General features: G+C 32.9%; 1 protein-coding gene across 4 annotated transcripts; it reads right to left on the bottom strand.

The window, feature by feature from the left end:
• Window positions 1-309: 309 nt before the first annotated feature.
• On the bottom strand, window positions 310-12622 carry LOC121114127 (uncharacterized). 4 transcript variants are annotated; one of them, XM_040707985.2, is made up of 7 exons: window positions 6656-8737; window positions 6304-6596; window positions 1768-1964; window positions 1497-1657; window positions 1015-1411; window positions 653-829; window positions 310-593 (listed from the first exon to the last, which is right to left on the bottom strand). In XM_040707985.2, exons 2-7 carry the CDS (start codon window positions 6308-6310, stop codon window positions 411-413), a joined length of 1122 nt encoding a protein of 373 aa, XP_040563919.1. In that variant the 5' UTR covers window positions 6311-6596; window positions 6656-8737; the 3' UTR covers window positions 310-410. The 4 variants fall into 4 exon arrangements, with proteins under 4 accessions (XP_040563919.1, XP_071743127.1, XP_040563918.1 ...); XM_071887026.1 differs by lacking the exons at window positions 6304-6596; window positions 6656-8737 and adding an exon at window positions 11674-12622; XM_040707984.2 differs by having other exon boundaries at window positions 6304-8737.
• Window positions 12623-17473: the final 4851 nt, after the last annotated feature.

Below are 17473 nucleotides of genomic sequence, written 5' to 3'. Positions count from 1 at the left end.
TTTCATGTATTTGTTAAAAAAAAAAAACATAAAACATGATGTAAAAAGAGGACAGTAGGTCCTCCAAAAGTAGGACAGTAGGTTATATAAATTAAATGAAGACTCTATAACTCTTAGACTATAATTAATATATTTGAGGTATCTCAATGTAACTCAGAATATCAACAAACGATCCCATAATTGACTCAAATACGTCTGTGAAATATTGGGGCTCTACCATTTATCAAGTAAAATATTTTTTTTTAACTCAAGATTGACGCACCACATTTGATCAAATATGATTAATTTAGCAGTAATTGTTCTATGAAGTTTAGGCTTTAAGTATGTATATTCAAAGTAAGCTATATGAAATAAATAAATGAGATAGATATCCAACAACAAAAAAAAACAGAGAGAAATTATTATCAAGATTAAGCAGCACTAAGAGTTCGATCAAAACCACTCGCCATTCTAGAAACAAATTCCATATTCTTTTCAAGATTTGTGGAATAGAAAATATGACATAAAAATTCACTTGCTTGTGAACAAAAGGTATTTCCAGTACAGAAAGCAAGATACTCGGGAGAACGTTGTCCTTGGCCACAAGAGGATACCTGGAGATAGGAAACATAAAGTCATTTTTTTTTTTTTTTTTTGAAAGACAATATCTCACCTCTGGATAATTGTAGTTGAGAACGCAGGTTCCAGTTTTTTCACAGTACATTCTTAGACCCAGCTCACCAAGGACGAGCTTGACAGGATGTGTAGCTCGATTTTCATTTTTCAATTCTTGGCTTTGAACTCTGTCTATTGCAGAGTCTAATATGGAAGTATCTCCGGTGGATCCAACCTGTTGATAGATTATAACAATAAAATATATGTATACTATTATAGTAATTATTGTTATTGTTGGTGAAGTATGAAAAATGGAATGCATATATCGTAATTTTGCACAATGACATTGCAAAAATACGGAATCTTCTTCAGTTACCTTTAAGCATCATATTTGATTAATTACAACCAATCATTACTCACCTTCACACTACCCAAATACTCGATTTTAAATCCAGAGAGGTGATTACAACTTCCATTAAGGAGACCAAACTCTTCATCATCACTATAGAGATCATTTCCTTCAATCCATTTACTCACAACCTCTGACGTTTTAAGACCAGTTTCCTCCCAGAGTGGTATTAGTGGTGAGTAAATTGTGCCTTTGTAGTCCGCTCTGCCTTTAATAACTCCGATGACATGCGGTCTACGTCCGCCATTTGATTGTTTCTTTATGAGAGTAGCAACTTCATAGGAGGATAGATCTATTGTGGGGATTCCATTAACTGACTCGATGACATCACCCACTTCTACTTTACCATCCTCTCCTGCCACAGAGCCTTTATGCACTTCGACAACGATGCTACGACCCTTTACCACACTGAATTGAAAGAAAATGGAGGCATAAAGATGGTTTTATGTACATCATATCATCAGACAGCGTCATAAAAGGTTCAATGACTTACTGTATGAGTAATCCTAGATCTCTACACGGTACAAGCTCGTATATAATATAATATGGCATAAACCACGTTTGATCAAGGAAAGACGTGTTCTGTAAATCCAGATCAAATGAAAGATGAGGTGACTCAGAGTTTTTGATAGTTTTCATGAGCAGATCATAGTCCTACATAAAGTTAAGGGAATATAAAAATTATCTAACCCATTTGTATATAGGCACAAACATAAGTTATATATATATAAAAATAAGAGTTTTAACATATTCAATATACATACCTCTGTATCATTGAGAATAGATTCTGGGGAGTAGTATTCCAAGGAGTACTCATGAATCAAGTATAGTAATTGCCCAAGACATTTATTTTTGAGAGACGTTCGTAAAAGGAGCCGCGTTTTCCCAGTAAAGCTATTTACGCCCTTGTTTCGATTTACGAGATCCACTGAGCGACAGAGATTAAAGTCCTTGTAGCAACCTGGTTAAAAATCAAAGGCACAAATCATGATTAAAAGAAATGACAATGGAAAAATGTAATAATATAAACCAGGTCATTCAATAAAAATGAACACACAAAATAAAAAAAAATACTTTTTATTGGAACGTGAAATGAGAGAAATCAAGTAATGGTAATCCTTGATATAATATTAGATATACGTATGTTAGATACTTTTAATCGTATAGATATATGTATGTATTTTTAGTCATTACTAACAGGGCACTCCAAAGTACCAGCATTTTGTTCTCTCTCTCTCAATATGACATACATATATTCATACACATATTATTCTAATTAATCATCTGGAGGCTCCGTAAATTGAACTTAAAGTAGACAAAATTGATTGTCACATGAGAAATTGGCATATTTCTTTTGAGAGCCCATGTCGGTCTCTTTAACCAAATACAGGTTCTCTACTATAGCTAAAATGATTGGGTATCTTAACACATACCACAAATTTGAATGCAAAGCTTATATAATCGACTCAAATATGTCTATTAAATATTGAGCTATATGTACGGTTTGGGAACCCATAACTCCCAGTAGCATTTCATTACAATTTCATGCCCGTTATTTCAAAATTAAGAGGTGTCATTGCGCAATCAAACGACAGCTGAAACAAAAATAAGCAAGTTTTGTTTTGTACTGCTTACAACATCGAGAAGTCTATTAAGAATGGGAATGGGGTTGACATCTATATTATGAATCTAACTATTTTACACTTCTGTAAGCAATAATAGCCTACCTCCATTTGGCCCTTGTCCAGCCCGGACATCAAACTCTTTGCAGCTTGGGATGTCCCGGAGAAGAATATCTGCCGCACACTCTCATCCAAATTTGTAGCTTTTCCAAAGTACAAGTAAACATTAAAGTATTATTACGGTTACTCCATCTGACTTAGGAATCTTGTGTGAAATCCATATACATAAAGTATATTTCTTCCTCTAGGAATGACAGGGGCGCGAACCTACGCACATTGAGTTTAAGAAAATAATTTCTCCCGAGCGCGCTACCCATTGAGAGTGTTATTGCTTGTGAAAGAGGATATATTCAATAAAAAATATAATTTTAAACAATTTCTAAATTGTTTTTGAGTTGTCTTTCCTTGATTCCATAAAAATTATGTTCTTCGTCATTTAGTCATGTTACTGCAAGTTTTGGATCCCCACTCTATTTGTATATGAAATAAACAAATACAGTGGGATTTTCTACTTTTCTTTATTTTTCTTAAGACTGTTGAATGTTGACAAACCACATATTTATTCATATTTTGTGCCGGTCCTATTTCAGTACTGAAGACACGCTCTCGTTCTGGTGCAGTTTAGTCCTAAAACTTATAAAGTTCGATCCTTGATGAGGTCACTCAACTTATTTTCTTCCTTTTTTTAATCAGTTCTAACACTAACAGTCCGAAGGGACTGGACCGAATAAATAAGGACTGACACAGCACAAAGTATTTTTGTAGAGTGATGCAATTACTCCGTTTCTTTGTACACGATCATGTAGAATCAGGTTATCCCTCATTATTTGAGGAACGTACAAAATACATCATTCTATTTATAATCCCACAGAATACTTATTCTGAATAAATATTATTATGTAATTATGAACACAGAGAGTAGTAGTACCCTATTTATAAAATCTATGATTGGACAATAATCGTACGTACTTCCAAGGTTGAAGTACATAAATTGTGTATTACAATAAACAACAATGATGTATTAATCGTTTGTACATTAATATATTTTCTTCGTTTTAATCCTTTGACATTGACAGTAAAAGGCAACAAACAATGTTACTTAGGACTACAAGCCTAGGTAGGTAGGACTGAAAAAAATCCTAAGAAACAGTGCTTGGTGTATTATACTATACATAATAAGTTGAATGTTACTTATTTAGGTGTGTCATACCAGACAAAAATAAATGAATAACATCATTTTAGTTTCTTCATTGTTTATTGCTTGATCGATCCCTACTTTTAATATCATGCCTAGACATAATAGGTACTAGAGTAAATTTGCATGGGACATTCAGAAATTAAAATGAATTCTGAACTTTTTTGCTTCGTATAAAACTAAAACCGTCAATTTTTAAGAATTATTTTCGCTACATGTTGCTGTTGGTATGAATCTTTGCAACCTTTTTTGTCAAAGGTGATAGAGTAGGTTTGTCCGGTGTTATTAAGAAAATTAAAATTAATTCTGAATTCTTCTTCTTTTTTTTTACTGGAAATTAAGGTTTAGAGAACAAAAAATATTCAAGCGGAACTATCGTTTAAAAATCTCGTGTCTTATTCTCTCCTTCTCTAAACATTAAAATCTCATTTAAAAAAAAGTTTGTTAAGATACATACCCACATGAAACTAGAATAATTCTTAAAATTTTACATTCTTTATTTATGGGCCTATATGAAATAGTCGTTGGTTAGTTTAAAAAAATCATTTTTAGAAAATGCTCTTTAAAAGCCGCCACCACCTTGAAGGCCAAAAAAATGTTACCAGAACCCTGTCTTGATCCTTAAAAATCTACGTGAAAAATTTCAGCGAAATCCATTCATTGGTTTGGGCGTGATTCCCGAACAAACACACACACACAGACATTTTCATTTAATATATTGATAGATAAATGTAATTCAATAGTTGAATGTTTAATTAATTCGAAAAGTGTCTCATACAAAGAGTGTTCCAGAATAAGGAAACCATATATAAAAATGTCATTAAATTAAGAGAGTATTATTTATTCTGTGTGGATATTTCGTTAACCAATTCAGAAATATTGCAAAGGCCGGATGGGGCCCTACTCACACTGCCAATGAAGTGCAAAAATGATGCAGAGCCAATTTGGATCTCTCTCGTCTTTGCATTTTTACCCCTTGACTTCGTAATGTAGGGTATGGTGGAACGCCAATGCAGCTTCCAATCTCAGCAAGGACATCTTGATGATAGTCGTGTAGGCAAAATACATGGGTTGTGTCGGTCCATATTTTGGGCTGAAGATTGGAGTCCCGTCTAGTTCAGTCGGGGCCGGTCCAGTTTATTCCTGCATATCAATCCTCAAACTTAAAAAGTTCGTTCTTTTATGTTGTCACTCAACTATATTTCTTCTTTTTTCATCGGTTCTAATACTGTCACCCGAAGGACTGTTAAGACCCGAAGAGGGTATACACTACTGGACTGGACCGAATAAGTAAGGACTGACACTACACTAGTTGCGCCTATTAATTTTGTTCGAGTAGGCTGGTTGGTTTTTTTTTTACCGAACTTTTCGTTACCAAATTTTACAAATGATTTTTAGAAAATTGTTGGTTATTTTTTTTGGAAAGGACTAATTTTGAAAGAATAATTTTTTTTTTGAATATTTTGATATTTAATTTTTTTTTTATACAGGACGGATATTTTATATAAAAATACCAATACAAATTTCGCAATTTGAGAAGGTACAGTCACTTCAGCCCCACCCCTATAGATGCCCCTGAGCTGACAACCAGTGAGTCTTTACCAAATTATTTTGAACAATGACAAGCCCATTGATTAAGATCGTATTGGTCAAGTGTAGGACAATGTTTAACCAGTAAAAAAAGTATTCATACATATTCTAATATATATCATAGACCCGTGGTTCTCAAATGGGGGTATGCGTACCCTTTGGGGTACTTGACATTTTGAAAAATATTTTACAAGTGATACATCACTTAAACTAAAATGATGTATTGACCTACTTGTTGGGACAGTTGACTGAAAAAAGGTTGAGAATCCCTGTTTAGACTCTGAGTATGGGGCTCCCATTACGGACAACCCTGTTTATTATGCACAATAAAAGCATCGTTCTTTCTGCCTTAACTTAAGATACTGTAAGTCGTTAAATTGCTCCCCTAAAATCAATATTCAGTGATAAATAATAGCAAGTATACACCTTTTACAGATATTTATGTACAATAATACACTTGTAGCATAGATATAAAAACATCCAATAGGGAGAAAGGCTCTCCTTCATCACACAATGAATGTATAATTGAAAGACGGATTAATTATTTATGAGTCATCTACATACATAATATATATAACATATGAAGGTACATACATCGATTAAAAGTTAATGTCTCTCTTGTTGTACATACTCTTTTGAATATATTGTGTACCTATGAAGATCCAATCCCTTTAGCTGCTGCCTATGTATATTATGTAATACTCCTTTCCTTAGAGGGAGAGCTATGGATCCCTTTTTGAGGTGAGATTGCATATATTTATTACCATTTATAAGTACTACTAATTTGATTACCAACAAAAAGTGAATCAAGTTAATGGAAATGATGGACCTACCTTTCATCACCTGAGAGGATCTTTTCTTATTGGAAATGCTTTGAACAACTTGAAAAAAATGGAGATTAAGGAGCCCATGCTGAGTGACAAGCTCCAATAGACGACAAAAGTTTTTTTAGCTCCTTGTTGGAGTCAAGTATGCGGTAGTTGAGGTTTGTTAGTTGAGATGGACGATTGGCAGTACTCTCCTTTAGAGACTCAAGGCTCCGCTCCAAGTCTTGGAGATAGGTATGAGGTGAGGGCTCCATTGAAGGAAGGAAAGAAGAGGGTTATGAACTACTATAATTATACAACTGTGTGATGAGGATTGATTAGTTTTTGTTCTATAGTCCTAGAAGTAGTATGAACTCACTTCACTCCTCTTTTGTACACGTTGTGATTCACATAGAATCAAGGGAAGACTTATGTAATTATGCTTCTACAAAAAAGTTTGTTACTTATTACGAAAAGTGTTCGCACGTATTATTTCCATCGTACTTCTTCTTCAATGGTGTGGCCGTGGGTATGTTGTGTACTTGGAGTGGTGTATCAGTATACACAGAGCATAGACGTACTTGTCGTCATCAAAGAGGAGCTTCTAGTACTACAACAACTACTATAAGGGAAGGCTCCCTCTCCCGCTTTCTGAATTATGTACTTAAATTCATGCACACTCACGACTGATTCTTTCTCTCCTTTTTTTTGGTCGTATCTCTGCTACATAATATATTATTATTTATTATACATACATTTGATCTATTCAAGTATATACGTATATATTCACTTCACCTGCTCAGAGACTCAACTGTCCTAGGATGCAAAAAAAGGTCATTGTAGCTAAGCTGCTTCATGAGGATTTTTCAACTACCATTATTATTTAATCAATATATCATATCACCCAACCCTTCACTTAAAACAATGTCAATGTAGGATCTGTAACAACGCCATTTCCGCCTTTTCTCTCTCTCTCTTCCTTTCCCTCCTGTTTATCATCGATCTCCCGAATAATATTATAAACTATTATAATATAATGATACTACTGCAGATAAAAGAAAACTTTTACTGCATTCATTTCATGATAATAATATTACTGTTGGTATTTCCTTTCGTACCTATGTAGAGTAATGTTGATGGTAAAACCAAGTTGCTATTAATAGTAACCTTGGCATCGAATCTGCACGCTAAATACATTTATTTATTTATAAATTTCTTAGATAAGGACATGTTACATTAATGAATATGATTATTGTCCATGGCACTACATTGTGTGATTGTTTCTGTAACTTATAAGATGGATCATGCCTTCCTTTGTATGTAATAAAGGTTTTATGGTTCTTTTTGCATATATGTAAGGTGTAGATATATATTGAATATTTGACTACTTTTGACAGGGCTGACATCATAGAAATGAAACGAGAGGGAAGACCAGTTTTTATAGGTATTAATGATTCTACCAATGGAAGCAAGGAAGGAGAAGGAAGGGACACACAACAACAGCAGCAGCAACGGCAAACAGGAAGTTATGTATTCTTATAGAGTAGGAAGCAAACTCACATATACTGTGTATGTATATAGGTTTTATAAGGACCTTCACGTGAATATGTTTGTAGATGGAGAAAGAAGACTGATCTATGTATAAATGGAATGGATCCAGCTAGCAAAAAAAAAAAATACAATTTTCTAGCAAGTAGTCAATTGTCATAGCTTATAGTCACGTTCCATAAAGGGGGTTAATATGACGTCATTAAATCACTTGACTTGACAGTACTTATGCACCATAATAGGAAATCTTCAAAACATTCACTTTTGCGTACTATTTTATCAGCTGTCGATTTTCTACTTCTCAAATGGTTACATTTATTGGCTCTCGCAACCTTTCTTTCTCAAAAAAGAAATAATAAGGCATAAGTGGGGTTTTCTTAAATTCATTTGTAAACCAGCGACCTATATAATAACTGAATGCACAACCTATTGAATAAAAAGAAAAAAAAGAACGACTTGTCTTTCAGGGTTTGACTACTACATAAATATTACTACTACTTGTTTTTTTTATTATATATATATAACATAAAATATCAGCTGACGATTGACTCTCCTATTCTTTGCCTATTGAGTATCCAGTTATTATATAGGGCGGTATTGTAAACACATCACCCGTTAGAAAAATAATAAACCTCCCTGAATAATAATTATGATTATCCAGTCAATGAATACTAGCTACCAGTTAAAGAAAGACTTTAGACGAAGTTGAGTCACCTGTTGACAAAAGTCCTTTTATTTTATTTACAAAACGATGGCATATGTATAATTATAATAATAACTAATTTACAACTCAATTACAAATATTGCAATATTGAAATTTGTAAAAATGAAATATTAATATAAGTATAAGTATTAACTATTGTCGTAATCTTGAGTGATACTAGGCCCCTAAAGCAATCCATACTTATATTGGCCCAAAGCGACAGTGAGTTACACCCCATGCGGATAATACATATTTTTTAGTTTTCCCGTGCCCTTTAGTTGGCCAATTTTTCCCATCTACCCAAGGTTAATAGAAATACATAGCTTAATAGACCATCATGTAATTAGCCTTGCTAGAATTTTCGATCTGATGTATTGTACCAACTGATGGACAAGACAGGCAGATTTTGACAAATGCGCAACCACTCATAGTCTATCACGTCACCATTGGTAAAATTTTCAATATAATGTATCGTACCAACAGCTAGGCAAGAAAAACGGATTTTGAGCAAACACGCAACAACTCATCTATTATGACATCAATATAAAAGCGTGGTAGAAGTCAAACACCAGTCGAACACACTTTATGGTATAACCTTGTATTTCTATTAACCTTGCATTTACCATATATTTCAAGCCTTTTTTCTCCCTCTTTTTGGAGGAAAAGTTGAGAGATACAATAAAGATTAGGATGTTTTAAATGTAAAATAGTTCCATAGTTGAAAAGAATGACTTAATTGGCTAAGTACGGGTTATTTTCATTTTTCCCCTCTCTTTTTGGAGAAGGACGGTTGAGAGATACAAAAATTAAACGAAATGTTTCAATCCCTTTTGGTTAGAGGCACATCTTTGCAAGGGAGCTATCCTTGTTTGACTAAGATTATAATTGAGGATCGACATTGGAGTAATTCCAGCCTATATATATCTGCAATAGGTCTAAGAATGAGGACTGGTGTTATCTTTCATCATCATACGACTGCTTGCAGGTCATATAATAAATAAAAAATTACAGCTAAGATACTCTCTTCCCAAAAAATATTCAAATGGTCAGGATTACCACATTCATTTTCAGTTTCTTTTATTTTTACATACCCACTGGCCATAAAGTACTCAAAAAGATATAAATACAAGGAGGGCTTACTCAGAGAAAAAGTAAAGGACATTTGTTGAAGCCGAAAGATAATTTACCAAAACACTAGAACATATAGTTATCTAGCACGGCGTTACCTCACTAACGCAAAAATACCCATTGTATTTTGTTGTTAGCTATGCTCGTCTCGCTTGATACGTCATGGCAATTTCATTATTTATTCTTTTTGATAAATAAACGAAGTAATAATTTATTCTGTAATTTTGCTCCGTTTCCAAAAGGACAGGAATACAATTTATTCTTGATCTCTCGTTGTATATACCTATATATATGCCATCTTATTATGTCTATAAGTAAATTTTGGCTACTATATAGAAATATAAATGTTATAAGCTTTTAATATTATATTACGAAGCAATATTATATACAGTATCGAATAAAATACTATGTAGGATTTTAATATGAATTGGTCTAATGATAGTCTAGGAGTACTTAAAAGATGAATAGCAGTTATTACATATAATTGACTTATAAGGTCAACTATCAGATGATTTAGGACCTTTTTTCTGTTTCTTTTTGGATGAAGGGTTGCGTGATATATTAACGGTAACGACATGTTAGACATCAATCACGCTAGATCTTCTATGGAATCATCCTTTACTTAGAGAAACTAAAGAGTTCCATAAATTAAAATATTAATATACAAATATTTGTAATGCCTTTTATGTTGTTCACATATCTATTTGGTACTGCTACAATTTGAATGTTTTGGTCAACTTCGACAGCCTCAACTTCTTTTAAACCTCTCCTATTAATGATATCAAACCCGTCAATATTGGGATCAACAACTCCTATATTATGAATTCCTTGTCAGCTTTTGGAAGAAAGGTTGAGAGAATATGCGATGAAGCTTGCTATGTCTGACTTACGGTATCAGCATACAGTGGTAGAGCTGTTGTATATAAAACAATTTTTATTACATCTCTTTTTGTCTCCTTAAAAAGGAAAAAAATACTAAAATAACCGGTAGTCAGCCAATTACGTCATTCTTCTCACTTACTGTATTATTTTTTATGGTCACTTCTTAACTAGATTTTATTCGAGTTTAACAAATCAACATTGTCAATGTATGTCTTCATGGTTTTTAGAAATCAAATAATCTTGTCTTATGTTGGTACTCTTGTTCCACTGTCGATGGTTCTCCTTCTTTAACACTCATCCGTGTTCTGAACATTTATTGGTAACATTGAAATAGCATTCGTTAAATTCTGTACAATTCTTAAAACTATTAAACATTAATTCCATTCTCATTGACTGGTGTTGGTCTTTTTTCACACTGTACTTTTCGGATGAAAGGTTACAAGATACAATAAAGTTAACAACGTGATATATTATTAAAAAAGGACAAAAGGAAGAATATTTTCCTTTTCTAATTTGTTCTCAATATTTAACAGCTTCTAAACCTTCCATAACATTGAATTTTCCCTTCTACAAGCCAAAAAAGTCAATGTTGTCTCAATCCCCCGCTGTAATTCATGCTTAGTCCATTTCCTTTTTTGTTCCACTTTCCATGTAAATAATGAAACAATTTCCTTTTACAATTAAAATACAAAAATATTTGTAACCAACAAGTGAGTTTGCCAAGGTATAATTAATAGAACGCCTCAATATTTATTTAAAAAATGCTGAATATGCCTTCTTTTTTAACGGTATACACAATACACTTTGTGTATGTGTTTTATTTTAACTTTTGTAGCGGTCGAGCCCCCTCTTTTATTCTTCTTTTCAACATTTAAGGCTAGATGAGAGAATAATATTAAGATCAAGAATAGACACCTATAGTCAAAACAACATTTCTAATTTTACAGCATTTTATATTGTTGCTCAATAATCTGAAGAGATGTGTTCAATAGTCATTTTACTCTTCAGATGACCTGTTCAATTAGTAAATATAAAAATGCATAAATAGATGTAAAAAATGCCTTAGCACGTTATTACCTATATATTATTTTGCAACCTATACTCCGAAAAGGAAAAAAAAAAGGACTTAAACTCACTTGGTTGTCAGTCTTTAACAATGATGGAATAATTAATTATTCGATGATTGTTGAGAATTGTTCCAAGCTTAACATCAAGAACTAATTCAAATTGAACCAATCAATGTTTAAAATGACATGATTTGGAGAAAAGAAGCAAAAAAATAAACATACACTATGAACTTTTGTCTTTCTACATTAGGTAACGCCATCTTGGATTAACACAAATAACTGTCGGTATAAAATATATGAAAATTGAAGATTGCAATATAAATACAGTCTAAAGAGAATTATTTATTTTAAAAAGTTGTTATCATTATTCTTGAAGAGAGAACGATAAGTATAAAATAATCATAAGTGCGTAAAAGACGAGAGAAGATCTGAAGATTTATTGCAGAGTTATATGTGTAAGACCTTGTTGGACTTGGAGTAGAATTGAGGATCGGCTTTGGAGTAACTTCTGCCTATATCATTTCTAGAAACAGAATGGGATTTGTTCTCTAATCTCATAGTCAATCTAATTATAATTTTTTTTTATAACAAAGAACCGAGAGCGAAGACCGGAACCAAGACCGATAAAGTTTAACTGAGATTGATTCCGGAACCGTTGAGATGAAAGAACCGAGACTGGGACCCATAGCACTACTGAACCTGAGCCAGGCACAATCTTGTCACTGTCTATGAAGGTTACGCTGTTCCTTTAATTGGTCAGATGGAGTTACACTGATTAAGTAAAAGTAAACATTATAGTATTACATTTACTCCATTTGAGCTAGGAATCTTCTTTGAATTCCATAGACAGGGGTTCCCCCCTTATTGCGGTTTCTGGGAACAAGAAAAGTCTACGTTGTAATTAACCCGCGTTGTACAGGGGCTTTGTTAGCACAAAAACTCGTAAAATTGGCTAAACTATTTTTCAAAGTCTACTTGTCACTATTTTTCCTTTGTTTTCCTTAGAACAAAAAACAAAAAAAAACATTTTATTCATCATTAATGATTTAAATTATATATGTACAACAAAAAACTTGTAAAATTCAATATTGATCGGATATTTACTTGATTTTTATGCTTTCATTTCAATATTCTAAAATTTAAATAATCGGAACTTAATCAATATATATTCAGCAACCTTTTAAATTCTAAGTTTCAATAAGAAATAACTAATAACCAAAAGCTTGAAGTCTATTTATCCAATCAAAAACTTATAGGACACTCCCCTGTGAAAAATTAGACACTTCCATTAACTGAATGTATAGGCATAGTAGGAGCAAACTCATCAACAACTGCAAAAGTTATTTTTTACCTCAATATATAGTTTTTATAATTTGCTATCATACTATAATCAAACGCGATATGATGTGAATATACCACACTATGTGGGGAGTCAGAATAACTACAAAGACCGCTTTATGCGAAATCTGCAGAGTTTAAAACCACGGTATGGTGGGATCCCTATACATCAAGTATATTTCCTTCTCTAGGAAAGACAGGGGCGTGAACTTACGCACATTGAGTTCAAGAGAATAATATCTCCCGAGCACGTTGTCCATTGAGGCATGTTGTTCAATTCTTACCTCTGATTGTTTGTTTGTTTGTTTGCCTAGTGTAACCTGAATATTTTTTGTTAGAGTTATTAATGTAAAGCCCCTTTGGACTTGACGTAGAATTGAGAATAGATATCGGAGTAATTCCTCATTGCTATGTACGGAGTGGGATTTTTGTCTATTTCTGTAATCTCTTAGCTGCACACAGATAATTTAATGAAACTTCATGGCAGCTAATCAGCTCTCCGCTGGAACATTAATTTTGGGTTTATTTTTTATTTTTTTATTATTTCAATCTATACAAAGAACCATCTAAGATTTTTTCATCTAAAATTGAAAGCCTTATGCTTAAGTTAATGTTAATTCAATAAAAGAGGGTGACAGACAAGACTATGAAATATAGAAGTACATATATACGTGATCAATTGATCATGAAAGGAATTCGGTCATGCAAATTTATTTGTTTTGTTTTTTTAAATAAAAATGAAATGTTGTCATCGGATCGGCACTTACCAATAAAATAATAGACTATATATAGAAATAAGCTATTGTTTTATCGCAGACACTTCCATCCTCCATATCAGATTTATTCACGCCATGTCAACTTAAATTATGCATAACAATTACGTACCTTATATACAAATTTACAATGTACTTCGATGTCAACTATGTTGCTAATTGGTTGAATTATAATATGTTATGTTAAATTTGTGATTAATTCCCTATACCGGGTGTCCGGAAAGTCCTGACTGATTTCTAACTTCCAACTTCATTAAGATCTACAAGGACTAAAAGTAGATATACAGAGACATGTTTCTAATAAAAAAACTTCGCTTGGTTATAATCTATAATATATTTTTAACAATTTGGCCTTTAGCTTCCATAACAGCCACAACACGGGGACGGAAGGAGGAGCAGGTGTTCTTGATGTAGGTGGGATCCATCTTGGCCCAGGCCTTGGTGATACTGGCCTTGAGAGCTTTGGTACTGCTGTGGCGTTTTTTGTAATCCTGCCTCTCAATGTGCGCCCAGATGCTGAAATCCAAGGGGTTCAGGTCGGGGGAGGAGGGGGGCCAGAAGTCCTTAGGCCAGAATTCCACATTCTCCTTCAACCACTTCTGGGTGTTCTTGGCTGTGTGTGCGGGTGCCCCATCCTGCTGGAAATACACCCTCTTGTCAGGATACTCCTTCCTGATCCATGGGACCACCTTGGTCTTGACCACCTTGATGTAGTCCTCCGAGGTGAGCCTGTAGCCCTTTCGGAAGAAGACTGGAGGCATGGCTTTACCATCTGAGCCAACAATTCTAAGCATCATGATGCTGGCTGGGTGCTTGGTCATGGACACATATTTCTCAGATTCAACATAACTATTAAGGCTAATGTAGCGATCATTTTTGCGGTTGAAGACTGGATCCACTGTAAAAGTTTTCTCATCGGAAAAAATGAGAATTCTGTTCCCATTGCTTTTCATGTTGTTCAAAATCTTCTTGCTTCGGATATATCTGGCCTCCATATTGGCCATGGACAACATGGGACTGGTGGTGCGGACCAAGGACTTGCCCCCAATGTCCTTGACAATGTTGGCAGCAGTAGTCTTACCCATGTTGTTCTTCTTGGCAATTGTTCTGATGCTCAGAAGAGGGTTTATCTTGATCTGGGCCCTAATCTTCTTCTTAGTGGCCTTGGTGGCCTTTAAGACAGGTCTCCTACTTCGAGGCTTGTCTTCAAGGCCTTCCCCTTGTCCAACCTCCTCTTGATCCTGCCAATGGTGCTGGCGGACATGCTGGTGGCCTCAGAGATCTCCTTGTGGTTGATTCCTGCACGAAGCAGAGCAGCTACTTCATGTCTTTTAGCCTCCATGTCAAAAACTATTATGAATTTCGAAATGTTATTGAAACAAAACTTGTTAATCTGAAAACGGTCTTTAACTTTTATTTACGCAACATTTACGTAAAAAAGTCTCTGAAACTTCGAAAAAAGCCATCGAATGTACTGGTCAAGACTTTCGGGACACCCAGTAGTTGTTAAATAAAAATTTCACACTAGCGAACAATCGACCAATTTCTCACTGATTTTGGGCATTTTATTCTGTTTATTTTTGGATCAAAGTTTTCAGTATAGAATAAAGCTAACAACGCGAATAGAGTTCTAAAGATTTTCGAAAAAAAAATAAAAATTTAGGATAATGTTATCCATTTTTCATTATAACAAGTTTCCTGAAAAGTTCAGGCTTAAGATAGAAAAAAACTGTTATTTTTTCGTTTAAAATTGGCTTTTATTCAGTTTATGAAACTTTTCACCCCATTACTCGAACAGTTCGAACAGTATTTTTTCCCTTCAAGGAGCAGTGTACAATGAACAACAAAAAATTGTTGTTGATCCATTGTTTTGAAAATACCAAAAGCAGTGTCACACTTAGCATAATAACTCACAAACTAATGAACCTAGAACACTTAACAATGTCTGTAATCTTCATCACATCAACTCCGGCATCTAGGGGATTTGAGATACGCTCGCTGCCTTTTTTCTTGTTGCTTGCTCATGATGAGTAAATTATTAGTATAGTTTGTTTATGTAAAAAGGACGGTGGAAACAGACTATCAAAAAATAATCACTAAACTTTGTCATAGTAATGAGAAAATAAACAGTAATTAGCAGTCCAAATTTTGCTGCCCTATCCTGTATATTTATATTTTATTTTATTTTGGAGGGGGGTTGGACTTTCTTTTTTTTTAAATTGAAAAATTATATGTTGTGAAAATATTTTTCATAAAATGATTTCCCAAAATATTAATTTAAAAGAAAAAAAATTCACATTTATTCGTAAAAAAGTTAAATTTATTGGAAAAAAATTTCAAAAATCCATGGCTTTTAACAGAAAATTAGATTTTTGGGGAAAAAATTTAAAAATAAAATTTTTTTGGAAAAAAATTTCAAATATTAATATTTTGAAAAAAAAAAATCAAAAATCAACAGGTATTCACAAAAAGTTAATTTTTTTTTCTTTTAATTTCAAAAACGCACATTATTTTCGAAAAAATCATTTTTTTTTGGAAAAAATATCAAAAATTAAATTTCAAATATTAAATCTGCTGCATAATTTCCCCGAATAACAAAAAAAAAATAAAGTAAAAAGTAAGAATTTTGTAATTTAGGGAAGGGCTAAAGCCTCTACAACCCACCCACCCCTGTGCGTCCCTGATCACTACATCCTATGTGTATATTTTTCTAATGAATGCGCTCAAATGAAAATTGATTCTCCAAGAAATTGAATATTCATGCCATTTCGTTTACATATTTTATGATTCAATTTTCCGTCAATGCATCATTAATGAATGGTCCGCCTACGATGTGTTTTTTTAAGAGCGAGAGAGAGTCACTGCAGGGATCCATAAGACATTTGAGATCTACTATAAAATCATGTTCTTCCATATTTGAAGGGGAAAAAAACCCAGCAACTAATTTTGATACGTTAATACTTCACTTCACTGCGCCTTACAAGATTCATATCTTAGATTTCAACTATTACTATCTTAATAAACAAGTTCCAAGTGGTCATATCCCACAATAGTATACCCAAAACATCAACAAGTCTTATTTATTTCTTGTTATTTGTTGTCGATTTCTTCTGCCACGACTCGCTTTTTGAAATAAACAAAGATGTAGTGAATTTTCCTTACAGCTGTATCCATTAATTATTATTAGGTCACTCTTGTATGATTTAATAGGGACATCTGCATAATTATATTTTTGGGGAACATGGTTTTTGGATTTTTTTTGGAAAAAAAAATTGAAAAATTTAATTTTTCAAGAAAAACTTCATATATTCAATATTTTGGAAAAAAATATCAAAAATTTAAAAGCTGTTCACAAAAAAATAAACATTTAAAAAAAAAATTCAAATTTAAAATTTTTTTGGAATAACATTTCAGAAATCCACAACTATTTCCAAAAAATCCACAAAATTTAAAAAAATGATTTTCGATAAAAATTTCAAGTATCAAATAGTTTCAAGAAAAAAAATCAAAAATTCATAGCTATTTTCAAAAATTAAATTTTTTGAAAAAATTTCATTTATTAATTTTTTTGGAAAAATTTAATGAATCCAGAGATGTTCACAAAATTTCAATATTTTGCGGAAAAATATTTGTTAAATGCATAACCATTTGCAAAGAAAATGTCATATATTGTTAAAGAAATCAAGAATTCACATTTGTTTACAAAAATGTTATTATTTTGAAAAAAAAAATCCAAATTAAATTTTTTGTAAAGAAAG

Source organism: Lepeophtheirus salmonis, chromosome 3 (assembly GCF_016086655.4).
Source record: "Lepeophtheirus salmonis chromosome 3, UVic_Lsal_1.4, whole genome shotgun sequence".
Lineage (NCBI taxonomy): Eukaryota > Metazoa > Arthropoda > Copepoda > Siphonostomatoida > Caligidae > Lepeophtheirus > Lepeophtheirus salmonis.
This window is presented reverse-complemented; position numbering and strand designations above follow the sequence as displayed.

Coding starts and splice junctions, on each gene's coding strand:
- LOC121114127 (XM_040707984.2), bottom strand. Junction 1,658..1,767: donor CTATTCTCAATGATACAGAG/GTATGTATATTG, acceptor AACTTTATGTAG/GACTATGATCTGCTCATGAA. Junction 1,412..1,496: donor GATCTAGGATTACTCATACA/GTAAGTCATTGA, acceptor CTTTCAATTCAG/TGTGGTAAAGGGTCGTAGCA.